The sequence below is a fragment of the Tupaia chinensis genome, unplaced genomic scaffold, assembly GCF_000334495.1.
Source record: "Tupaia chinensis unplaced genomic scaffold, TupChi_1.0 Scaffold144276_1, whole genome shotgun sequence".
In the NCBI taxonomy this organism is placed as follows: domain Eukaryota; kingdom Metazoa; phylum Chordata; class Mammalia; order Scandentia; family Tupaiidae; genus Tupaia; species Tupaia belangeri.
In genome coordinates, this window is record NW_006204133.1 from 3,599,851 (window position 1) to 3,625,828 (window position 25,978).

Sequence of the window (25,978 nt, forward strand, 5' to 3'; positions counted from 1 at the left end):
AGGAAAGAAATGAGCTAACGTATCACTGATCTGTAGTTGGGATATACTGTGTGACCCTGGTAATGTTCCTGCCAGGGGAAGAAACCGAAGTTCGGGGAAGGGCAGGTCACCTGGGGGGCAGGGCCACCTACATAGTTTTCTGAGTCCAGTACAAAATGAAAGTGCTGAGCTTCTTGTTCAAAAAGCAAGGAAAGGGGCAGGCAGGTGGTGTGGTGGTTAAGGTGCTGGACTCTGGCATGACAGACCATGATTTGAGTCTTGGACCTGGCAGCTTGCTTTCTCACTTTCCCTCTCTGTTTCTCTTTGCTCAAATTAAAAAAAAAAAATAGTAAATAAAAAAATGAAATAATTCTAAAACAAAAAGTAAGAAAAGAGTAATACTACTAAGTACCCAAACAGCGAACATGTTTCTTTCTTTGCAGTCTCTCTCTGTTGGCCTGTCATGGTGGAATTTTTCTTTTAAGATTTATTTTCATGTTATTTGATCACTGTTACTGTTTTTAATTTGCTATAGGGCACACATGATCACCAGAGACAGACGGAAAGAAAGTGAGAAAGCAAATGAGCGAGATCTGGGACTAAACCCATGGTTGGTCATGAAGGAGTCTAGGGCCCTAACCATTGCGCCACCTGCTGGCCCCTGTGGCGGTATTTATTTGCTATTTTGTGCCTTGCTCCTTTGGGCCTGGGGATACCTGGGCAGTGAGGATAGACTCTCAGATGCAAGGCTGCCCTGGGATGAGGTGCATGTGCTGCCCGCCAGCAATGTGGCCAGTTTGGGAGGAGAACCCAGTCAGGCTTTGATCTTTCCCAAAGCCCATCCCCAATCTACCTTGAATGGGCAACCGCCTAGGATTGGGGTCGGGTGAGATGGGACCTGACCTCAACCCTTCTCATGCATGTGCCTGGACTCCTGGGGATGAGGGCAGCAGTGGTCTCTGGGCTGAGTTAGGAGTGGGAGACACTAGGGGGCCCAAGAGCAGGAAGAACCTATGCTTCAGAAACAGATGGGAGGTACACTGCCCACGACGCAGAGCGCTGCCTGCCCGTGCAGAGGCTCCATCACTTACCACACACAAACTCAAAGACAAAATGAACAATTTCAAGATGGCAGCCATAAGCAGTGATCTCTAAGGGAGTCCATGAAGCCGGCCCTGAGGCACATGGTAAAGAGATCTAAGGTCAGGTCAGACTGCTGTCAAAGTCCCCACTTCCTAGTATGTTTGAACAGCTTCAGGGCAGGAGGATCAACCATGGAGGGTCATGAAGGTTAACAGCCAGTGGCAAGTGGAAGCTGAGCTGGGGGTCTCTGCAAAATTGCTTTTGCATATATACCCAGAGAGAAGGCAAATAGCTGCCCCTCCTTTATTTTTTCACGTTTATTTCTTCTATGAGTGACACACACTCTTGCACATACCCCAATAGTGGCACAGTCTTCATACTGTGATCTACCCCCAGACTCAGCTGGCTCTGATCATGAGCATGTGCACCTGTGAGTGCAGGGAAGGCTCTAGATGGGAGCCAGCATGTCCCCATGGGGGTCAGCCTTGCAGAGTGGCCACTGCTACACCACTGGCCCTGATGGCTGCCTTTGGAAGATAATGTATTTCTCTTCATATACTTTCCTGCAAGGAGTTCAAATTCTTTACAGGGATAAGGTATTTAAAAGTACTATGTGGTGGGACCAGCAGTTAACATATTGGCTATGTCACTGGACTCCCATGTGGTCAGCTGCGGTTTGAGTCCTGGACCCGGCAGCTTAAAAACTCATGCCCGGCATTTGTGTGTGTGTACCCAAGATCCTGAGAGGAGAATGGAGGAGAAGGGATTGCGGCGTGGCTATCCCTGCTGGGGAGGTGATTTCTTGCTTTCTATCTCTCTATCTCTCTCTGTCTCTCTGATGAGCACACGTGCCCTATAGCAAAAATCCCTCCAAAAAAAGGAAAAAAAGTGTACTGTGTGGGGATCAGCAGTGGGCGTAATGGCTATGTCGCTGGACTCCCACGTAGTTGACTCCCGTTAGAGTCCTGGACCTGGTGACTTAAACTCACGCCAGGCGCGTGTGCATGTGTGCCCAAGATCCCGAGACAAGAATGGAAGAATGGAGGAGAAGGGATTGCAGCGTGGCCATCCCTCCAGGGGGTGATTTCTTGCTTTCTGTCTCTCTCTGTCTTTCTGGCAAGCTCATGCACCCTATAGCAAAAACCTCTCAGTTAGCGTAATGGCTATGTCGCTGGACTCCCACGTAGTCGACCGCGGTTCATGTCCCGGACCCGGTGACTTAAAACTCACGCCGGGCGCGTGTGCGTGCGTGCCCAAGATCCCGAGAGGAGAATGGAGGAGAAGGGATTGCGGCGTGACCATCCCCCCTGGGGGGTGATTTCTCGCTTTCTGTCTCTATGTCTCTCTCTGTCTGTCTGGTGAGCACACGCACCCTGCAGTGAAAATCTCTCCCCCCCCCCAAAAAAAAAGGGACTATATTAAAAAATACAGTCTTTTGACCTTCAGAATAAATTTTTCTGGTGACAGATGCCCTTTAGAGCAGGAAGATGACTGGCACAGGAAGGAGACTACGTGCCTTTTCATCACATATCAGAGTGAGGAGTATGCGCACCTTTGCAAGGAAAAGGCGATAAACCCTACTTTTGGTTTCCCTTTTAATAAAAGATCTGAAATATCTGTAAAAAACATGTGTTCAGTCTAACTTTTCTACTACAGACCAAACTGCCCTTTAAAAACTGGAAAATGCTACAGACACCTCAGGTTGACTTCTTGCTGCGAGACTCTGGAGTGAGGCAGCCTGGGTTCAGTCCTGGCTGTGCGCCTTACTGACCTATGTGATCTTGAGCGAGTCATTCTAGGCCCTCCGAGCCTGAGTTCCCTCACCTATGAAATGGGTATGACAACTGGAACTTGATGCCGCGTAAAGTTGCAAGGACTAGATGATTGAACACACCTAAGGTGCTTAGAATAGCACCTATTGTTACTAACCGACTTTGTCCTACATTTGCAACCATTCGTGAGTTTTGCAATTTTTGGCCAGTCATCTGTTACATTTTCCACCACGGTCCAAATTCAATTTTTTTAAAGTAGTTTTTTGATATAAGGCATGTATGCTTACCAGACAGAGACAGAGAGAGGGAAAGTGAGAAGGCACCCCCAGGAGGAATTGCCAGGCCACAGTTCCTTCTCCTCCATTTTCCTCTTGGGATTTTTGGGGGCACACTCATGCCTAGTGTGTTGATCCAGCTGCAGGGTCCAGGACTTTAACTGTGCAGCTGGCCAAGTCCGATCAGCTGCCTTAACACCATGCTGCCTTTTGGCCCCAGATTACATTTGAAACAATAAGTTAATTTTTTAAGACAGGACCCGTGTTGCTGTCCTCATGCCTCTGTCTCCTAGGTAGGACCACAGGCACGGACTACCATACCTGGGCATTTTGTTTGGACAGGGTCTCGCCATTGGCCAGGCTGGCCTCAAGCTCGCGATCTTCCTCTCGGCCTCCACTAGTAGCTGAGATTACAGGCACATGCCACCACTCCAGAATTTTAGCGTGGACCAGAACGGACCCAAATCTTATGCGTTGTCCCGGTGTGCGGAGCATGGTGTCTTAGGAACCTGTGCCACAAGGCTGGGCCCACATTACTTTTGAAGATATAGTAACAGAAGGAACAAGTCCCCACAATGGGCTTTACTTCATGCTTATGGTATTTCCCTGCGCAAAAACCTTCAAAACTGGCAGAACATCCAGCGTCTACTGCCAATGGTGTCCCTAGGGCCCCCCCAGACCTCTCACTCCCTGGCCTTGCCTGTTCTACCTGCTCTTCTCTTCTGGTGCCACTTCATTCTCGAGCCTTTGGGGATTTCAATTTCCTTCCTCCCCAGAGCTCAGTTCCCAGACCCTCCCTGCCAGGAAGCCCTCCCTGATAACATACCAGTGGAGCTACAGCTGCTGGCTGTCATGCTGCAGGCTGTGCTGGGCCTCAGGGCCTCTGTATTCCTCTTTCATTCTAGTCACAGCCTTAGAGTCCGGGAGGCCATTGGCTTGGGTGGGAGTGTTAGTGTCCCACCACCAACATCACACTACCTCTCCCAGCAAAGAATGGGATCACCGTGTGCTTAGCTGTCTCACCAGCCCAGTACTTAGCTTAGGCCAGCACACTCCATAAAGACTTTCTGGGTGACTATTTCCTGTGTGACTTGAAGTGGAACAGGGCTTAATTATCTATAATTACAAAATGCAAATAAGGCATTTCATAGGTTCTGTTTTTAACTGAGATAATATGTGAAGGATCTTCAAAAAGTTGGTGAAAAAGTACATTATGACAAAACTATGCATGGATTTATCATTTGCTTGCAACACAATAAAGTCATCCTTAAATTCCATTTTCTCTCTTTTCACTTGAAAATAACTGTAGAAAATTATAATTAATTATGATTTCTGGTTTACATACAATCTTATGGCTTTTTAAGGCGTACAGACAGTGCATAACAATCAGATCCAAGGTATATTCATAGCAATCTTACTTTCATTTTTCCATGGACCTTTTGAAGTCCCCTCCTATGTCAGGTACTTACAAGGACGTCTGGTGCAAACAAAGTACCATGCACGTTTGGAAGGTAAGGACGCACGAACTCCAGTGCCCCTCCAGGGCAGACCAGCAGCCTACCTGTGCTCACACTTATAGGAAGGCCCTCCCCACTGCGGGGCCCTCTGCCCCAGGCCTACCTTGCGTTTCCTCTTGGATTTTGGCAAAGTCTTTTCAGGCGGTGTGTCCGATGTGTGGCTTGGGGGTACGCCCTCAGCGTCCTTTGCAGCAGGAGTACTCAAGACTCCTGGCTCCTGGGGCAGGTGTTCTGGGATTCTGGACAGGAGGGTCAGGTCGATTTTGACCCAGAGAGACCTGACCTCGTCACTGTCCTTCAGAGGGGAGAGAAGTTCGTTCCGACCAAAGGGGACCAGCGTGTAGAACTGCTCCTCCAGCTCCTTGGCGATGTCACTGGTGGTCCTGGCGTTGATAGAGCCTACAGGGGCCCGAGGGCCACCGCCACTGCTGATGCTGCTGGAGGCATCCTTCAGTCTCTGGTCTCCCCCGGAGGAGGCAGCGGTGGCCACGGTCTGGGCTTTGGACAGTGGGTACTCCTCCTGCTCTGATTCCAGATCCGAGTCCGAGGAGGAGGATGAAGACGAGGACTCTGTCTCAATGAACTCCTTGGATTTGGGGACGATCCTGCTCAGCCCCCGAGTGCGGCGCTTCTCGCAGGCCACCGAGGAGGAGCGCAGCTCCTTGCGGTGACTCGTTCTGTTGTTGCCACAGGGCTTGGTTTTGGTGGGCTCTGGGGGAACCACAACGCTCGCCCCGAGTGCGTCGGTGCCGATCTCCGGGCAGGCGCGGGGGCGCTCTCCCCTGGCGCGCCGGGCAGCGCGGGTGGCGGGGGGGCGGCGGCGCTCACAGCCACGGCCGCGGGCGGGGACTTCTGCTTCACACCCTTGCTCCCCGGGGCCTTGTTCGCTGTCCTCGGCCTCTGCTCCTCCTTGCAGGCGCTCTTGAGCTCCTTCTCTCTCAGGCTGGCTGGGCAAACGTCGGGAAGTTTCCCACCGTCTTGCACTTCGTCTTTAGCTGGGGGATAGTACTGAGTGCTCTCCGGCCCGTGGCTTTCATTCTGGATCAAAATAGGAGGCTTGTGGGGATTAACTTTGTTTAGCAATTTATCCAGCTGCCACTTGTTGGAAGATGCCGGCTCAGCCTGAAAGCAGAAAACCCAGGTCAAACAACATCTCATTTCAGCCCGGCTTAAGAGGGGCTTGGCTGTTTTATCACTACGGCAGCTCTGGGTCTAAGAGCAGAAGCGATGGACTCCAGGCAGGGGCTGAGGTGTGCCTAGCAAACCAGGAGAGACGCTGAAGACGACTGGACAGGGCTGCCCCCACTCACCTGTGCTAGGAAAAAGGTCAGCATGAAAGTCTGTAAGTCTAGCGGAAAAGTAAGGGGTGGGACCGCACTGAGCCTCCTTGGAACCCATTTCTAGCACTTCCAAGTATCACACCATGCATATTTAAAAAAAAATAATTATACCTATATGTATTTTTATAATTATACCTACAGACCTGAACTTGAGATTCCACGAAATTTACCTGGGGAAGAGTTTGGAGGGCCTCAGCAAGCAGGAAAGACTTCAAATTTCCTCCTAAATTTGTAAGACTTAAAATTTAGGAGGAAACCTGAAGAGGGGGCAGAGGGGAGTCTATAATCTCAAAGACCATGTAGTTACGTGATGAAGGCAGACAGGGCAGTAGTTAAGAGGGGGGGCAATGACCTGGGGCGGATGGCTTGTTAGCACTGAATGCTCCCATGCCAGAGGGACTTCACTGCAGGACTTGATCAGTCCATCCTCAACCTGCTTCCCCTGCACTTGGCCAAGATGTTCCAGACACAGAAGGGATGAAGAAACCTTTCCTGCAAACAGTTTTGACTAGTTAGAACCAAACGTGGATGTAAAGGTTTTCATTTTGGCTGGCAGATTAACTCTGGGGGTGTGGGAAAGAGGTCAGAGAATACCCTGAAATAGAGCGGCCAGTGTAGTAAAGATGCTTTTTGTTTGACTTTGTTTTCTGGAAGAGGTCACAATTTTCAGTTGAGTCTCTAAGGATCTATGTCTCAGGAAAGGTTAAGAGCCAATGACCTTTACATGGAGTAAAGGTTGATTTCTTAATATTACTAAAAGTCCATCTATCCAGCCTTCCGACCATGAAGAGCAAAGAAGTATATTAAGAAGTATAGAACTGGAGCTAGAGGGCTCCCACTTTGGAGAATTTGGGGCTTGGGGACAGTACAACAGCCAGGATCTAAGAGGATGAGAAGGACTGGGTCTTAGACACAGGGTCTAGGCTGAGTCTGGAGGAGTGTGGGGTAGTGCTCGTGCAGATGAGAAGCCTCTAAGGGGCCAGAGAGGGCTGGGGCTAAGAGGCACAGACTGCATAGTTGGGGGGTCAGGCAACCACGGCTATGGTGGGGACTGTGGACATCTTGCTGGTTGCCTACAAACAGATGAGACCAACTATACTTCATGGAGGAGCAGCACAGGGTGTCCAATGACACTGAAGGGCAAAAAACTTTCAGTGGAGGCTGGAACGGGGAAATTTCAGTGGAGGCCAGAATGAGGACATTTCAGTGGGCTCTGAGGATGGAGAAGTTTCGTCCTAGAACACAGGGGTGGAAGGGGAGACCCTTGTGGCTCTGACAGGGGGGTCTGGCCTCCCCCCACCCCCAAATTTATTTTATTTCTTCTGAGAAAATGAGAGAGAAAGAAAATCCCCCAAAGTGTCTTGCCATACTACAATCCTCCCCAGCCAGAATCATGGGTCTACACAAGCCCACTTGGAGTCAGGTCAACCTATGATCCAAACCCAGACCCTCCCTGTGGCTCCAGCAACTGTGCCATTGAGATTGGGGGAGGAAGGAGTCTGGGATTTGACTTGACTTTGTGCTTTGTTTTCATGCACATAAAACCCCAAAAGATACATTTTTTTTTTTTTTGGAGAGATTTTCACGGTAGGGCGCGTGCGCTCGCCAGACAGACAGAGAGAGACACAGAGACAGAAAGCGAGAAATCACCCCCCAGGGGGGATGGTCATGCCGCAATCCCTTCTCCTCCATTCTCTCGGGATCTTAGGCACGCACGCACACGCGCCCGGCGTGAGTTTTAAGCCACCGGGTCTGGGACACGAACCGCGGTCGACTACGTGGGAGTCCAGCGACATAGCCATTACGCTAACTGCTGGTTCCCAAGATACATTGTTTTGATGCCTCTGAACTGTTTGTGTAAATTCTGACACTGGTGTATTTTGGATTTTGCAGAGAAAGAGAACAAGGGAAACCAATGCCAACAGAGCACAGCTGGTCCATGCTGCCATGGTAGATGGCTCCTGTGACCAGCGAAAGCAGAGGAGCAGGACATGGAACAGCTTCTTTGCCAAGGGAGAGCCCTCACCTTCCCATTTCTTTCAGTATGCGACCATTGGCAAGTCAGCGGCTGCTCCTGTGCCTCGGCTTCCCTAGACACACGGTACCCAGTAAGTGTGAGGACGCTGGAGGGGCTCTTGCAGAGAGGGTGCACACATTGGGAGGGGCACTAACACTTCTGTGGCCCAACTACCCTGTTTAACACTAGACCTGAGGACCAACAGGTGGCGTAGTGGTTAAGGTGGCAGACTCCCGCACAGCTGACCACAGTTCAAATCCTGGGCCCGGCTGCTAGAAAGTCAGTGTGGGTATGTGTGCGTGCATGCCAAAATCCTGAGAGGAGAATGGAGGAGAAGGGATTGCAGCATGGCCATCCCCTGAGGGGTGATTCTTATTTTTCCTCTGTCTGTCTCTCTCTGTCTCTTTCCAGTGAAGGCACGTGTCCTATGGCAAAAACCTTAAAAAACAAACAAAACACACACACACTAGATCTCCCTCACTGCCACTAGCTTGAGCCTTCCACAGCTTGTGCCTCTCATGTGAGAGAACACAGAAGCCTGCCTGTAGCCAAAACACAGCTGCACACGGGAGACTGGCACTATGACTTCCTAGTGGGAACATTAACAATGAAGGGCAGATTTGAATAAATTTAGTACAGGCCCATTGCCTGATGTATTTTAGGGTCATTTTTTTCTGCAATTCACAGCTGAAAAAATCGGTCTGAAGTACCATTTTCAACATATCACTAAACCACACTTGCTTTCTCAAGGATCTACAAAAACCTCTATTGCCTCTTAAACGAAATCCAAATCCCTCAGGCTGGTGTTCAAGGGCCCCCATCCTCTTGCAATCATCTTTCATTGCCAGAACACCCACAATATGCCTCCCACTTTACATATCTTATCGGATCGAATCTAATCTTTACAGATCAGAAATGTTTCCACCCTTCACTTGCAGATGAGGCTCAGGGACGTTGAGAGACACCCTTTGAACCGCATAGATACCAGGTTCCACCATGACTGAACTACTTGTCTATTAGGTGTAAAGACCACATCCGCTCCACTACTGTTTCCGCTCTTCGGCAGTCTCAGGAAAGGGGGGCCGTATTCCTTAGAGAAATGTTAGACTTCGACCTAAAAGGATACAATCAGGTCTGAGTTTTGGAGAAAGCATTCCTAACTCCCCAGACGACACCTGCCACTGTCTGTTACACTGTGCTGCGTGGTCTTTGACTGCTCCTGTGTATTTCACGTGCACATGCCTCATGTCTTCATCAAGGCCAAAGACATCTTTCAGGCCAGAGCCAGATCTGTGTCTTTTGTATTCTTTGCCTTGTCCCTGATAGGTCACAGAGACAGAGCGCTGTGACTCTACTGCGATTGAGAACGCCTCCCTGTGGCCTGTCACCCACATTGTATCACTTACTCCTTACAGCCACCTGACAGATTAGGCAGAGCAGGAATACGTGCTATTCTGGAGATGAAAAAATTGGGGATGGAGAAGCTGAAAAGAGAAAGAGTTGAGTGGCTGTGGAGGAGGAAACACTCGGGGCTTCAACTTCTTGTCCGCCGGTGTGTGGCTGGCCCTGGGCCACTTCCTGAGTTGTTCGTCAGAGCTTTTAGGCAGTGTTTTTGCTTGTTTCTTGGCTTGTTACTTTATATTTTCAGCCATGAGTCTCTTCCCTGACTAATCCTCCCTCTGACTCATGTACGAGAACCCCACAACCTACGTCAGTGCCTTGTTCATCTCCATCCCTCATACCGCCCACTGCCATGGGCCCAGGATGGCTCATTAAGGAGAAACTTATTGCATCAATGAGCAATTCCCATTATGTTTATTCTGCCTTGGTTTTTGATTGCCACCGTTGAGAGAGAGAGGGGGGGGGAGAGAGAGAGAGAGAGAGAGAGAGAGAGAGAGAGAGAGAGAGAGAGAGAAAGAGAGAGAAAGCACCCTCCAATAGGACGTGTTCACACTGCAGTTCCTTCTTCTCCGTTTCTCCATCCTGTTGAGATTTTAGACATGCAAGCACACATGCCCTGTGTGGTTTTCAAGCTACCAGGGCTGGGATTCGCACTGTGATCTGCCATATGGGATCTGGCTCCCTTAATCACTTGGCTACAGGGCTGGCCCTCTACTGCTTTTTAAGAGTAATCTAGGGCTACAACTTCCAAAATGTATTGTCCCCATGGTCAGATAAATTTGGGAAATGCCTCAGTGGAATCAGAGTTTACAGAGCCATAGAAGGGCAAGGTGGTGCTCTATGTAAAAACACGGGGTAACCTAACCTAATTTGTCCCAGAACTCCTCAAAACTATGTGATCAGGCTCCTTCCCTCTCCCCCCCTCCCCCACACACAATGTGTATTACTTGGGCAACGCTGGACAGGCTTTGTGTGCTGGTGTGGTTGTGCAAGCTGAGTGGAGAGGCAGCTTCCCCCGCTAGAGCTCTGGCATGAGAGGACGTACACTGCCAGGAATAAAGGTAAAACTCAAGTGAAAAAAATTAGTCCAGGACCAGAAATGTCAAGTCATGGAGGGGAAATTGGCAGCCATGGACATATAGAGGCTCTTCACAGAGCTCTTCCTTAGTTTGGGGCATTACTACACTATGGCACTTCAAGTACAATGAAGTGGCTTTCAACAACCACAGCCATATCAACAGTTCATATAAAACTGACCTGAGGGGGCCAGACTGTGGGATGGAAGTTAGGGTGGCTGAATCCCACACGGCCAACTACAGGGTTCAAATCTCAGGTCCGGAGGCTTAAGAAAAATGCCAAGTGCATGTGGCCAAAATCTTGAGAGGAGAATGGAGGAGAAGGGACTGTGGCTGACTATTCCCACTGGGGGATGATTTCTCTCTCTCTCTCTCTCTCTCTCTCTCTCTCTTTTGGGTGAGCACATGTGCCCTATAGAAAAACTAAAAAAACAAAAACAAAAACAAGAAACAGAGAAACACACAAAATCCAAAACAAAACGAACACAGCTGAGGGCCGGCTCAGTGGTGTAGCAGTAACGCTCTGCTAGGTCCATATGATCCTCAGATCATGAGTTTGGTTCCCCAGTTAGCTTTTAAGCACTGGGCATGCACCCAGGACCTTGCCTGGCTGGAAGGGCTGGTAAGGGATCATGATGTGACACCTTGTAGGAGGGTGCTTGTGTCTCTCTCTTACTTTCATAAAAATAAAAACAAACATTAAAAAATAAAAAATATAAAACAACCTCAGCTGAGCCCAGGTGGTTTTCCAAGTGCAGGCACATGAGCGGAGAATGCAGGTGCCTTGGAACGTCCCAAGTGATGTCTAGTCCCAGGTCAGAATGTGAGAGCTGGGGAATGAGGGTCAGAACAGTTTGCCTCAAAACAGCACAGCCCGGCCTGCATGGTGGACTGTGAGGTGTGTGGCTATTCATTGTTTTGCTATGAATAATATCACGTGGGGTGCAGGAAATGCAGTCTCCTGGCTCACTGTAGTGATCTGGGCCAACTTAGCCAGAGCATAATAGCGAGGCTGTGGAGGGCAAGCAGGGCCATGCCGCTTCCCACCTTCGGCATTTGCAGTCGGCAAACTCAGTTTCTTTGTAAAGGATGTAGGTCTGTATTAACCTTGGGAAGGATGTTAAAAGCACCTCGCTTTGATTCCAAAGAGGACCGTGCATGTCACTTGCACTTCTGCATTCCCTCTGCACAGAAAGGCAGGGTATGGAAAACCACATGTGGCCTCAGGTACCTTAACTTCCAGGGCTCCATTAGCAGATCATGCTCCCTCTTTAGTGAGGGGTCTCTGAGAGCTGCTGGAAGAAATGACAAGAGCCTCATCTTTCAGCCAGCAGTTCAAGCTCTGTAATGATCTCAATTCTTTAGGAAGGATCTGCTTAAAGCACTTCATAACTAGATTGCTCTTCGGCAAGGATTCAGCCAATTCCAGAGCTCTAGGTTTTGTATTTTGGCATGCAAATAAGACTCGGTGTTCATGAATTTAACCTCCATGAGAAGGGCCTGGACAGGGTGGTCTTCACTGACATTAACGCCTTTTAACCCATCTCCTGTGTGCAGTTCTTGGAGGGTTATTTCTTATAACGAAATACGCTGTAGTTTCTCAACAGATTATGGCATAGAGAGGCTCTAAAGAAGCCTGTCTAACTCCTTTATTTAACTCTTGTTATTTTTCTCTCTCTCTGTGTGTGTGTGTGATGTTTTTGCCTTTTTTTAGACAGGTCTTGCTATGTAGAGACCCCTGCCTCATCCCCCTGAGCAGCTGGGACCACAGGTCTCCACCATCACACTTGTTTTTTTTGGGGTGGGCCAGGAATTGAACCTGAGCCTCTCATGTGGCTTCAGCCTGACAGAGCAGTGTCCAGAATGCTACTGTGGCTGGACAAACTCGTATACCTTTTAGTTTCAAACCACCCCATTAGAAAGTTACTTCTATGCGATGTGGATGTCTTCTATCATAATTCCTATATTCTAGAGCACCATGCCTATGGCTGACACTCAATAATTAGTTGTTGAATCGACACTGAATGAATGAATACAATTATGAAGCAGGAACAGTAATTTAGTTTCTGGGAAGTGCCAGGTTTATAGCCATCTTTTTTTTTTTTCTTTTTTTAAAGATTTTTACCATAGGGTGCATGCACTTGCCAGAGAGAGACAGTGAGAAAGATTGAGAAATCAGCCCTAAGGAGGGATGGCCATGCCACAATCCTGTCTCCTCCATTCTCCTCCTAGGATTTTTGGCATGCATGCACACACACCTGGCATGATTTTCAGGCCACAAAATCCAGGACTTTAACCACAGTCGGTCATGTGGGAGTCTGGCACCTTAACCACCACACCACCTGCTGGCCCCCACGTATGGTTTTTATAGGTTAATGCTGCCAAGGGCCTTCCTCTCACATAGAGACAGATGGTGGCAGAGACAGGAACCCACGTACTGAGAGCTGGCTTATTTCAGGAGGAATGGGGAGAGAATGGTGCTAACGAGGAATAGAAGACTGGGAGGAAGGACCGTTTTCCCAGTTGCTAAGTGCTCCTGCAGAAAGCCTCAGCCTCCTGAGAAGAGGCCTGAGCGGGAGAAACCTGAGGAAGTTAGTGACTCTATGACCTTGAGATGGAAACATGACCACATTCGGGTGTGGCAACGTCCAGGTTTGGGTGCAGAGCCGGAAAAACGTGCTGTTCTGGCCATGAAGGCACTCTTCTCCCAGCGCTACGGTGTGTGTATGCAGGTTGGTTTCATGTCAGAGCTCATCTAGAAATGTGGGCTCCCAAATGGTACAGCGGGTTGTAAGTAAAAAATTAAACCCCATGAGCCATGGTCATGTCAAATATTGAAACATGCAAGAAGAAACCGTTTCATTCCTTCTTTACACATCAAAGTCTATCCTTCTAGCTCCACAGACTTGAGAAGTTTCTCTCAGCCCTTTCCCAAGAATCTCTGTGCTCTGAATTACTATTTAATTTTCCCCTTTCCACTTGCAAGTGGAAATAGCAATGGTTTTTATTGGTACCTTATAATGTTTTTATATGAGGCATCTAAATCTTCCACATAGATACTCATCACAGCTATAAAACGTTTCATTATTATTTGTAGGTTGATGCTAATTTTTCTTTTTTTATTTTCGCAAAGAAAACATGGTTTAAGAAGGTTTTATTAATATTTACAGCCCTCGATCTTCTGATCTGTGACAAACTGCAAAAAGGTAAGATTCTCCCCAAGTCTAATCCATAAAACCTTCTTCGCGTGATTTATGGGCAGTCACACCTCCCAGGCAGTGAACTTCCTGGTCTAGTTATTGCCTCGGCCGACCCCGAGGGAGACCCCATCCATAGGTTATTTCCTGCCAGTGATGTTTACAGCATACCTTGGAAGTTTCTGGAAGTCAAGACAGAGACTTTTGGGCAATGAAAGATGACGTGCTGTGCTTCAGAGAAAGCTGTGCAGTTACGAGGATGTGAGGATTGCAGAGTGGGGACAAGGTGGAGCCCAAAGGTCGCCAGGCTCCTGTCCAGCAGGGGGTGAGGGGCTGTGAGAGGGAGGAAGAAAGGCGGGTGTGTGAGAGCCAGGGGCGCCAAGACCCACAGAGAGGGCGGCTTACCTCGGGGCTGGAGAAGTGGGGGGGCTTGCTGCCCTCGCTCTCGCTAGAACTGCTCTCAGTCTCCGAGTCAGATCCAGAGCTGCTCTCTGAGTCGCTGGAGCTGCTGCTGCTGCTGCTGCTGCCGCTGCTGCTGCCCTTGCAGGAAGGCACGGAGGCTCTGCAGGTGGGCGGTGGGACCACGGTGCTGCCAGTCCGCCAGGCCCCCCCGAGAATGAGAGGGAAGGAAAGCCAAGTGAGCAAACGGGAGAACACCAGCATGCTGTCACACAACCGGAGGAGAGGAGGCACACCATCTGGACATCTGTCAGCCATGACCTGGGCACTCACGGAGCCATCACCAAGGTCAAAAGCATCCTAGTAGTTAACAAAAATTATATATAAAATAATATTGGGCATGCAAGTTGGGGCCTCTTGGCAGCTGGGCACCTGTTATTTGCATAGCTTTTTTTAGAAGGGAAGGTGGTGTAATAACCTGAACAGCCATTTAAAAAAATATTTATATATTTAAAAATTATTATTCATACATTCCATCACTATACATCATTTAGATTGTGAAGAGACTTTACTCAGCATGATATACACCTCAGTCCAGCCCAGCTGAGACCACCTGCTTTTCCAGGACTGGGTTTTCAAATGCATGTCCCAATCCGATCATCTGCAAAAATGCAAGGAACTCCAAAAAGCTTGAAATACCAGGAGACAGAATTAAAGTCTGAGTTTATTTTGGAGCAAACATTTTTTTTGAAGTCCATGCATAGTTTTTAACATAATATGCCTTTTTCACAAAATTTTGGAGACCCTTGGTATTTTGCAAAGTGTGAATAAGGACTTTTTTTTTTTTGCTCTGGAAAAAAATGCAGGGATTGGGAAGAGGGTTGTCAGGAAAGGCACAGAGTTCTGCTCTGAGCTTCCATGGCCTTCTGGAAGTCTCCAGAGACTATGGGACAGTCAAAATGGAAGTCCGGCCTCTTCCCCTTTCCTGTCCTGTGAAGCACTCTGGCTGCTACAGGAGCTGCCGTGTTGTACAAACAATAACCTGCCTTTGAGCTCTTTGCTAAAAACCTGAAGATCCCTTGCTGACACTACAGTCCACTCCTAGCATAGCGGCAGACAGGAACAACATTTCAAATTTACCCTTGATGTTTCCATCTGCCCTGAAAGGTGCCATAAAGTCATTACATATTCAAAGACAACAGGAAAAAAAAAATCAATCAATTCTTTCCAATGGTAATTAACTACAAAAATTAAAAGAGCACACATCCACCCAAAAAAGTGAGCCAAAAAGAAACTTTCAGTACTCACATAATATTCAACATCTTCTCAGTCCTTTACTAACTGAATTGAAACACACCTGAATGTGTTCTTTTGAGGTCAAGTCTAAACCCAGAAAATGCTGGTCACTTTTTTATGTTTAGTCAGCAAACATCTGCTTGCTACCTCCAGCTGTGACTACTGCTTCAAGGACTGAGCACTTGTGAAGGCCAGGGGCCAGAGAGCGTGTTCAAGTGCAAACAGCCTGGACAAGGTAAAGGGCCCTTTTCACCCACCCCTTAAATCTTTGACAAAGGCTTTGCCCAAGGGCGCACTCTCATAAATCCTGAGTATGGGGATGGCAAGGGGGGGAATATTCATTGGAGCCTTGCTTCTCTTGTAAAAACCACAAGACACAAAAGTATCTTGCAGGGAATTGGAAAATAAAGCATCTTTTTGAACAGCAGGGTTAGGGGAAACCAGAGTCTGGATATAATCTTCCCCAGTGGTTTTCATTTCTTCCAGCAATGTCACGGTCCATACCAAGTGTCTGACAAAATTCTTCAACATCATGCAACATCTGCATGTCCATGCTATGCCTGAGGTGAAGTGATTCCTTTTCCAGCCTCGCATTTGTGTCTGGTATTGAATCTTGAGACTGAGTCGGGGAAGGGATGGTTGGTGCTTCTAAGAACTTCCCTTACGAAGGAAAATATATCTTTCTTATTAGCCCAGTTGAGATGACAACTATCAACAGAATCAGTAGAGGGAATAAAAAAGAGGCTAAGGGTGGCAGATGGCATGGTGGTAAGACACTGGCCTCCCACATAGCTGACCATGGTTTGAGTCTCGGACCTGGTAGCTTACTTTCTCACTTTCCCCCTCTGTTTATCTGTCTCGTCTCTGGTCAAATTAAAAATAATAACAATAATAGTAATACACAGAATGAAATAATTCTTAAAAAAAAAGACTATTGGATTCTGATCAAACATGAGCCTGTGGGATCAAGGTTAATAGTTTCCGATAGGCCCTCAAAATGCATGGGAAACACACACACACACAAACACACACACACACACACACACACACACACACACACACAAAACAACAAGAACAACCAAGCAAAACAACACATAGGTCCAAAGACTTCCTTGTTAAAAGAATGGTGGGACAGACAGAGAAGAAAAAGATGTGGCCTCCCTGCCATGCTCTGGAATGACATTTGACAAAGCCTGGGAGATGAAGATGAGGTAAAGAGCATTTGGGTTGGTTTTACGACACTCCATAGTTTTGATCACCGATCAGTACATTCCACCTGCTTTAATTCAAACCACAAAGAACACGCAATGCTGGTTTTGTGTGTGCCAGGGCTTCGTATGTACAGCAGAGGTGGTGATCTGTGTGGGACACCTTGTGGCTTATACCCCAAAGGGACTGCTATTTGAAAAGTAGCATTTTAATGTTTGGGAAAATGCCCATGAAAGTGACCACACTGCCTTCCTTTAACCGTTGTCCTACAGCGATGAAAGACGCTAAAGGAGAGCAAATCTCCAGTCTGAGCTGGACTGGCAGAAAAACCCAACACTATTGTTTTCTTTCCTTAAATTAGGAAATTCACTGAAAATGACAGTTTTATTTGCATTATTATTATTTGTTTTTGAAAGCTCTTAATACAGCTAAAAGAGCCAAGAATTTAGGTTTCTCTTCATGCTTTGCTTGAAGAGGTGGTGAAGCGCATCAGGATTGCATACATTCTTGTTTCGAAGGCTGGGTAGAGCATAAAGCTAGAGACAATGCGTGTCCAGGGGAGGGCGGCGTGGCTGGAAGGACTCTGGTGACTCCAGACGTGGGATCTAGTAACCATCTCCACCTCTAAGGAGGAGCTGCACTCGGCAGTCTGTGTGGGTCACCGGAAGGACAGATCATTCTAGCCTCAGGGTGAAGACTGCTCCTGCCATGAATGTGCGTGGCTCCTTTGTGTCAGCTGGGAAGGAGGTAAAATGAGGAATCTGGGACCACCATCCCTAATAAAAGGAGGGCTCAGGTAACCCAGGATGGCTCTTTGGAGTCACAGGATCCGAAAGATAGAAAGACATACTAAAAAGATCTTATTAAAGAAGACTTAAGGCTTTGTATATTTAAAATCGCAAACTGGAAATTTTAGTGCGCCCACTGGTTGTCATGGCTGCACACCAGAGATAATGAACTTGGTGGGATTTTTCCTGAGATGATCATGTGGACGGCTTGGGGTGATGACATGATGTCAATCTTCAGGATTCTAAAACCCACCAGGTGTTTGGACCCTACACCACTTCATGGACACGGTGTCACCGACAACAGACATGAGACGTGACTGAGATTATGGAGTAACAGCTGCGTGTCACCAAAGCTTAGGACAGTGCCTGGCCCGTGACGGGCATTCACAGGTGATTACTGAATGCAAATTCAATTAAAAACTGTTACGGGGTTAATGAGTTTTTAAAAAAGAGACTTCACCTTTCAAAAAGGGTACCATCTCTATTTCCCAATAAAAATATATTTAGTTAGATTTCGTCTCTTGTGCTCTTCTGGGTTTAAAACTTCATCCTTTCAGAGTATTTCTTTAAATGAACTCTGATTTTCATCTGCTATAATTTAAGCACTGTTCTCTTTTGAATGACTCACTTTTATCTATCTATCTATCTATCTATTTATTTATGTTTGCATACGCTTGCTGGAGAGAGACAGAGAGAAAGAAAGTGAAAAGTCACCCTAGTGGGGATGGTCATACCTCAATCCCTTCTCCTCCATTCTCCTATTGGGATTTTAGGCACACACACACATGCCCAGTGTAATCTTCAAGCCTCAGGGTCTGGAAATTGAACCATAGTTGGCCAGGTGGGAGTCCAGCACCTTAACCGCTATGCTACCTGCTGGACCCCTCATTTATTTACTTTTTGTATTCTGATTTCACAAAATGTTTTGCTGGTTCTGAGAGTGGTCAGGACCACATGCTCACACCTCTGACAGATGTCCATTTTTTTTCTACATGACCTGTTTGCTGTGTCCCTTCTTTTGGCTGCAGTGTCACATTCCTTTCAGAATACAGCCTGGGCTATACATGAGTACAGACCATAAAAGAAACAATCTGGAACCAAAATGACAAATCCACAATATCACAATCAGTGGTGCTCCTACCTGCCAGGTGCATTGTGGGGCCTGGATAAATACCTGAAGTTGTCCACAGTCTTTTTTTTTTTTTTTTTAAGAGGTTTTTGCTATAGGGCGTGTGGACTTCACCAGGAAGACAGAGAGAGACAGAGAGACAGAAAATGAGAATCACTCCCCGGGGGGATGGCCACACCACAATCCCTTCTCCTCCGTTCACCTCTCGGGATCTTGGGCACACACGCACATGCGTCCGGCGTGAGTTTAAGCCACTGGGTCTGGAACTCAAACTGTGGTTGACTACATGGGAGTCCAGCGACATAGCTATTATGCCAACTGCTGGTCCCGTCCACAATCTTTTAACTGACATGTAACTTGGAGCCGGACTCTGTGCCTGGCTGGCACTGTGTGGACAGCCGTGATGCCCGGCCTAGTGCCACACATCCTATGGGCATGCTGCCAGTGTGACTGCATGATGAGACACAGGTCCTGGGCACTTGTGCTCTGTAAGAACTCAGCAATGCTGGAGTTCCAAACTGTCACCTGTGCCCCAGCAGCCATACTCCAGCACTGACAGCATCTCTCCTGACATGAATTGATCTAAAACCATGACCACATTATGACAAGCAAAAATGCTAAAAGCTAGTTTGAGGGTTCCTTGCTGCTGGAGTTGCCTTCCTCTAAACAAAACGGAGAGGACTGTGGGTTCTAAACTGCGCTGTGTTGGTGTGCTCTGCAGTATCTCCAGAAACAGTTTTTCTGTAACGTCTGGCCTTTGAAGCTCCTCACTGTCTGGCCTCAATCTGATCCCTAGCTTCACTTCAATGGTCTCGCGCTAAACTTCAGCCATAATACATGTCTTGCCATTTCTACCCAACATGGAATAACATTCTGAGTGTCACCACAGTTTAGGCCAGTGCCTGGCCCGTGACAAGCATTCATAGGAGAGTTCGAATGAAAATTAAATAAAAAACTCTACTGCAGGTTAATGTGTCGGTTTAGTGCTTGATTCCTCTGCGCATGCTATTTTCTGTGCCAGAAAGTCCTTTCGCCCTTTCTTCTAGTTACTGTTACCTCCTACTCACTCTCCAGGACCGTGCTGCAATGGTACCCTATTCTGTAAAGTTTTCCTCCATCCCCCCACATAATTGATGTTTCCATCCCTGAGTTTCCCCAGGGCATGGCTCATTTCTTTCTCTCTCTCTTTTTATTTGCTAGAGGGCATGTGTACTCACCAGAGACAGAGAGGGGAGGGACGGGAGAAAGCAAGCACCCAGGATGGGGTGGTCACAGTGCAATCCCTTCTCCTCTGTTTCTACATTCGGTTGGGATTTTGGGCACACAGGCAAAAGTGCCCAGGTGCATATTTCAAACCACGGGGACTAGGATTCTAACCATGTGATTGGCCACATGGGGTCAATTCCCTTAATCATCAGGCCACAGGGCCAGCCTGCCCATTTCTCTATTGTAGCCCTTAGCGTACTAAGGATAGAAACGGTCTAATCTATCTATGTAATGTAGCTCCAGAGCTAGGAGAGAGGGTCTGGCATAAACAGATCCTCATTAACTTTTGACTCAATAAATAAAAGAAAAATGAATCTTGAGATTGTGTTAAATTTTAAGTCAATGTATTTTGTTATACTATGAAATAGCCCATGAGACACTCATATACACACATAAGTATTTTTTTTTTCTGTTGCTTTGGAGATGCCCATAATTTGATATAGCTGATAACTTTAGAGAGCTACCATCTGTTGGGGATTTTTCTGTGCAAAAAAATGTATCATGACTTTTCTGATGATCCAATACATAATAGCTGAAAACTGAAATCCTATGGGTGACAGGCAAACAGGACGAATAAGTGAAGTCTCTAGGCAGAAAAAGAATAAACCCTAACACATGATGATAAATGACAGTGAACCCCTGATTCTCAGTGGTCAAGGAGCCAGACTGGAGGGTCCCACAGGTCCAGTGCTGAGCCTCTGCCATGTGAAAGGAGAGCCCAGTATTATCAAATCTTTTGACTTTTCAGACAAAGCCCCAAGTCCCGATGTTTTTATCAAATCTCCTGATTTTAAAATAACTAATTTGAAGAGTTTAATAACTAACAATTCGATGTATTTTTAACAATGAACCACATCTGTGGGTCCGATGCAACCCGAGGAGCACAGAAACCCCTGATCTATGTCCTATTACTATACATTCAGAAAGTCTGGAATGACTCCATTTAGAAGACAGACACGAGGAGACCATAACTAGAAGTCTCCCCAGCTCAGGGATTTAGACTAGCAGGACCAGGGACAAATAAGTGGTTAACCAAATATTCTCATTCTCAGGCCACTTATTATTATTATTTTAAATTTCTATCTTGAAATCATTAGAAATACACAAGAATGACAAGAAATAGTACAGAGACGGTCCATGGACCCCTCTCCCAGTGTCTCCCAATCGTTGTATCTTGGGTAGCTACAGTAAAATACCATGATGGACCATGGTGTGTCTTGAGTGTCTTAGTACATTTTCTGGTGCTGTAAAAGGATGCCACAGACTGGGTAATTTATAAAGAAGAAAAATTTATTTCTCACATTTCTGGTTGGAAGTTCAAGAGCCTGGTGGTGGCATTTGGTAAGGTCACCTCATTGTGAACGTGTGGAAGGTGGAGGTGACAGCAGAAGACAGAGAGCACAAGTGGTGGACTCCCTTTTATAACAACCCATTTCTAGGATGATGAAATTAATGACCTCTTATTAGGCCACACCTACGAACACTGAGTTTCATTGTGGATAGAGTGTACAACACATATATTTGGAGGACACATTCAAATCACAGCAGTGCATATGCATCCTTTTATCATACGTGTAGATTCATGGAACCACCAACACAATTGAAATACAGAACTTTCCTATCACCATAAAGATTTCCCTTGTGTTGGGCAAGACAGGGCGTGGTGAAGGTAGCTGGATCCCACATGGCTGACTGCACGGTTTGAGTCCCAATTTGATGTCTTGGAAAACACATGGGGCATGTGTGTATGTGTACCCGAAATCCTTAGAAGAAAATAGAGGAGAAGGGATTGCAGTATGGCTATCCTACCAGGTGGTGCTTTCTTGCTTTCTCTCTCTCTCTGGTGAGTGCGCACACCCTACAGCTAATTAGGCAAACAACCAGAAGATCGCCTTGGTGTCGCATCACCCTTTAGAGTCACACCTGCATTTTTGCCCCCACCCATCCCCACCCTTTGACAACAACTAATCTGTTTTCCATACATAAAATTTTGTCATTTAAGAAAGTTATATAAATGGAATCATATAGTATGTGTTGTTTCCCTGCTTTCCTCTTTATTTAAAAATTTGCCAGAGGGCATGCATGGTCATTGGAGAGACAGGAAGGGGGTGAGAAAGCATCCCCCATGGAGGATGGTCCCACCACAACCCTTTCTCCTTCATCTCTTCCTCCCTTTGGGACTTGGGACATACACGTACATGCACCTGGTATGTTTCTCAAGCCACTGAGTCCTGAACTCACACCATATAGTTGGCCATGTGAGATCCAGCTTCCATAACCACCATGCCACAGGCTGGCCCTAGGATGTGTCCTTTTAAAACAAGATTTATACAGATGTAACTTACATACAGTATAATCTTTGGGATGGATTTCTTTCTCTGTCAACATGATGCCCGAAGACCCATCCAAGTTATTGAATATACAAATAGCTTGTTCATTTTTATTGCTAGACAGTATTCCATGGTATGGTTGTTTAACTATTCATCCACTGAGGGACATTATTCTTTCCAGTTTTTGGCTATTAAAAATAAGGCTGCTGGGACCAGTGTATTGTGTAACTGCTGTTGGACTTCCACAAAGTTGACTGTGGTATGAGACCCATACCTGGTGACTTAAAACTCACGCTGGGCACAGGCACATGTGCATGCATGCCCAAAATCCCAAGAGGAGACTGGAGGAGAAGGTATTGAAGCATGGCCATCCTCCCTGGGGGAGGTGACTTCTCACTTTCTGTCTCAGTCTCTCTGGTGAGTGTATGTGCCCTATAGCAAAAATCTCTCTAAACCCCTCCTTCCCCCCCAAAAAAAATGAAAATAAGGTTGCTATAAATATTTGCATATTGGTTTCTGTGTGTATATAAATGCCCATATTTCTGGGATAAATGCCAAGGAGTGTGATTCCTGCGTTGTATGATAAATGTATATTTTGTTTTTAAAGAAACAAACTACTTTAGTAGTTTTTGATTTCTGTATTTTTTTCAGCTCTGCTGCATACAAATTTATGTCTTCTTGGGAGATTGAGCCTTTTATCATTATATAAAGTCCTACTCAGTCCCTGGTAATTTTCTTTTCTCTGAAGTCTACTTTATCTTATACTAATACAGTCATTCTTTCTTTCTTTTGGTTAATGTTTTCGTGGTATATATTTTCTAACCTTTTACTTTTAACCTACCCGCCTATTATATTTACATTGAGTTTCTTATAGACAACATATAATTGGATTATGGTTTTTTTTTCAGTCTTCCCTAACAACCTCTTTTAATTAATTAGTGATTTTAGGCCTTTTATACTTACTGTAATTATTGACATTTAGAACTTAAATTTGACATTTGATTTTTGTTTTCTGTTTTATCCTATTTTCCTTTTTATGCCTTCCTGTTCCTTCAAACGTGTTTTAGAATTCTATTTCTTTTCTTTCTTTCTTTCTTTTCTTTCTTTCTTTCTTTCTTTTCTTTTTCTTTTTTAGGTATAGCAAAGTGGGGAATTTATTAAAAGACGGGGGAGGGGGAAAGAGGGCTCCCAAGAAGGGAGGGGTCCCAGCAAAAGGGTTGCTCTAGGATTGTATTTCTTTATAATGTTTTTGAATTTATCTTTTTTTTTTTTTTGGAGAGGTTTTCGCTATAGAGTGCATGCGCTCACCAGACAGACAGAGACAGAGAGGCAGAAAGCGAGAAATCACCCCCCAGAGGGGATGGTCACGCTGCAATCCCTTCTCCTCCATTCTCCTCTCGGGATCTTAGGCATGCACACACACGCGCCTGGCGTGAGTTTTAAGCCACCGGGTCCGGGACGCGAACCGCGGTCGACTATGTGGGAGTCCAGCGACATAGCCATTACGCTAACTGCTGGTTCCCATGAATTTATCTCTTTATATAGATTTAAAAAAGGTTTCCCTAGATGCTACATTATATATAACTTATCAAAATCTATTGGTGTTGTCATTTTACCACCTGAGCAAAGTGTAGAAAACTTACCTCCTTAATTGTTTTCAATCTATTTTCTCCATACATTGAGAAACACATCAAACAATTCTCAAATTTTGCTTCAACAGTCAAACACAGTTTAGAAAACCCAAGATGAGAAGAAAAATTTATTGTATATACCCACGTTTTTGTTCTACCACCCTTCCTTCCTTCTTGATGATTCAAGGGTCCTTCTTTTTATCATTTCCCATCTATTTTAAGAACTCTGTTTAGCTGTTCTTTCAGGTAGGTCTGCTAGTGACAGTGCTTTTTGTTCTCCTTCATCTAAGAATGTCTTCATTTGACCTTCATTATTGAAGGGTATTTTCATGGCTATAGAGTTTGGGTTGACATTTTTCTTTTGGTACTTGAAAAATAATCTGCCACCTTGTTCTGGCCTACATGGTTTCTGAATCTAGTATCATTTAAATTGTTTTTACTGTGTTCTCCTTATTTGTAAGCTGCTGCACATCTCTTGTTGCGTTCACACTGCTTTTGTCTTTGCTTTTCAAAGATTGACTATGATGTCTCTTGGCACAAATTTCTTTGGGTTTCTCTTGTTTGGGATTTGTTCAGCTTGCTGTATCTATAAGTTTATGTCTTTTATACAATTTGATAATTTTTTAGCCATTATTATTTTGAATTCTTTCTGGTTCCATTCGCTTTCTACTCTCTTTCTGGGACTGTGATGACACACCTGTTAGGTCTTTTGTTGTAGTCTTATAGGTCCTGTGGCTCCGTTTGTTTTTCTTTCTTCCCAGACTATTTTTTTTTCCCATTGTCCAGACTGGACAATTTCTATTATTTTATCTTCAGGTTTACTGATTCTACTTTATGGTCCTTCATTGTGCTGTGAGGTGATTCACTGAATTTTAAATATTTTAGTTGCTGAATTTTTCAGTTCTAAAGTGTCCATTTGATTCTTTTTTTGATTTTTTTCCCCTCTGAGATTCTATTTTTTCATTTTTAAAAGCTTTTCCTTAATTGCTTATCAAAGTATACTGGCTGTTTAAAAATCCTTGTCAGATTATTATAACAGTGTTAGCATTTGTTGATTGTCCTTGCTAATTCAAGTGAAGATTTTCTAGTTTCTTGGTATGATGAGTAATTTCTTATCATATCCTGAGCATTTTTTGGTATTATAAGACTAAAATTTAAAAACTGCCTATTGGGACCAGCAGATGGCATAACAGCTACATCACTGGACTCCCACAAAGTAGACTGCAGTTCGAGGCCTGGACGTGGCGGCTTAAAACTCATGCTGGGCACATGTGTGTGCATGTCCAAAATCTCGAGAGGAGAATGGAGGAGAAGGGATTACGGCGTGGCCATCTCTCTTAGGGGGTGATTTCTCACTTTCTGTCTCTCGGCCTATCTCTGTCTCTCTGGCAAGTGCATGTGCCCTATACAAAAAAACCTCTCTTTAACAACAACAAAAAACCTGCTTGCTGAAGCAGGTGTCCACCAATATCATGCCAGCAGGGGGCTGCAGTGATGTTGTCTTACAACTCTGCAAAGATGAAAGTCTAGGTCTCCCACTTGCCCTTGGCTGATGGGAGTAGGGAATGTTTTTCCCTGTGGTGTTTGTCTGGGGGATAACGGTTATTGTCTAAAAGTTTACCCATTTACTGGTCCTTAGTCTCAAGAGAGCTGACTTTTTTGCAGCTTCTTTCTGTGTGTGCCTGTTGCCAGGTTCTGGCTTATCCAGCATCTACAATGTGCTAGATAGGCAAAAAAGAAAACCAGGGAATTCAACATCATGTTTTTTCCTTGGGCTAAGTCCCTATCTGCTCCACCCTCTCTCCATCTTTCAGTCTTAAGTTTGTTTTATGTATAATGTCCACCAATTTTAGCTGTCTTTAGCAGAAGGAATATGGAGGCGTCCACTGACATCTTGTCCCAGAACAGGAACTACTTCCTTGGTATTTAACAAGTAGAAAAGAACCCTCTTCAATACTCCCAACCTCCAGGGCAAAAGCTGATGAATGAAACAACCACAGAAGTTCTTTGCTACAATCCCTGACCATTTTATCACCCAGTCAAGTTTGGCTTTAATTCATTCATTAAAAACAAAAACGAAACACTTACTCTGGGAATTCAGCTTATATTTTAAAAAAATACGTACCAAAGCTGAAAAAGATACATCACCAAAGACGAATGCAAACTTGTGAGAAAAATGACTCAAACAAAATGAAGTTGTAAAAAAATTTCAAAATGGGAAGTTGGTCTCTTTAAATATTATGTTCAGAGTGAAAAATCTGTGAGGAAATGGG

General features: G+C 45.7%; 1 protein-coding gene across 1 annotated transcript in view; it reads right to left on the reverse strand.

Annotated features, from left to right (window-relative positions):
• The window catches only part of AFF3 (ALF transcription elongation factor 3), a 531,321-nt gene that overhangs the window by 48,430 nt on the left and 456,913 nt on the right, over window positions 1-25,978 (reverse strand). The window contains 3 exon segments of the mRNA XM_027767542.1: window positions 4,730-5,373; window positions 5,376-5,748; window positions 14,063-14,246. Of these exon segments, the coding sequence (XP_027623343.1) occupies window positions 4,730-5,373; window positions 5,376-5,748; window positions 14,063-14,246 (1,201 nt within the window).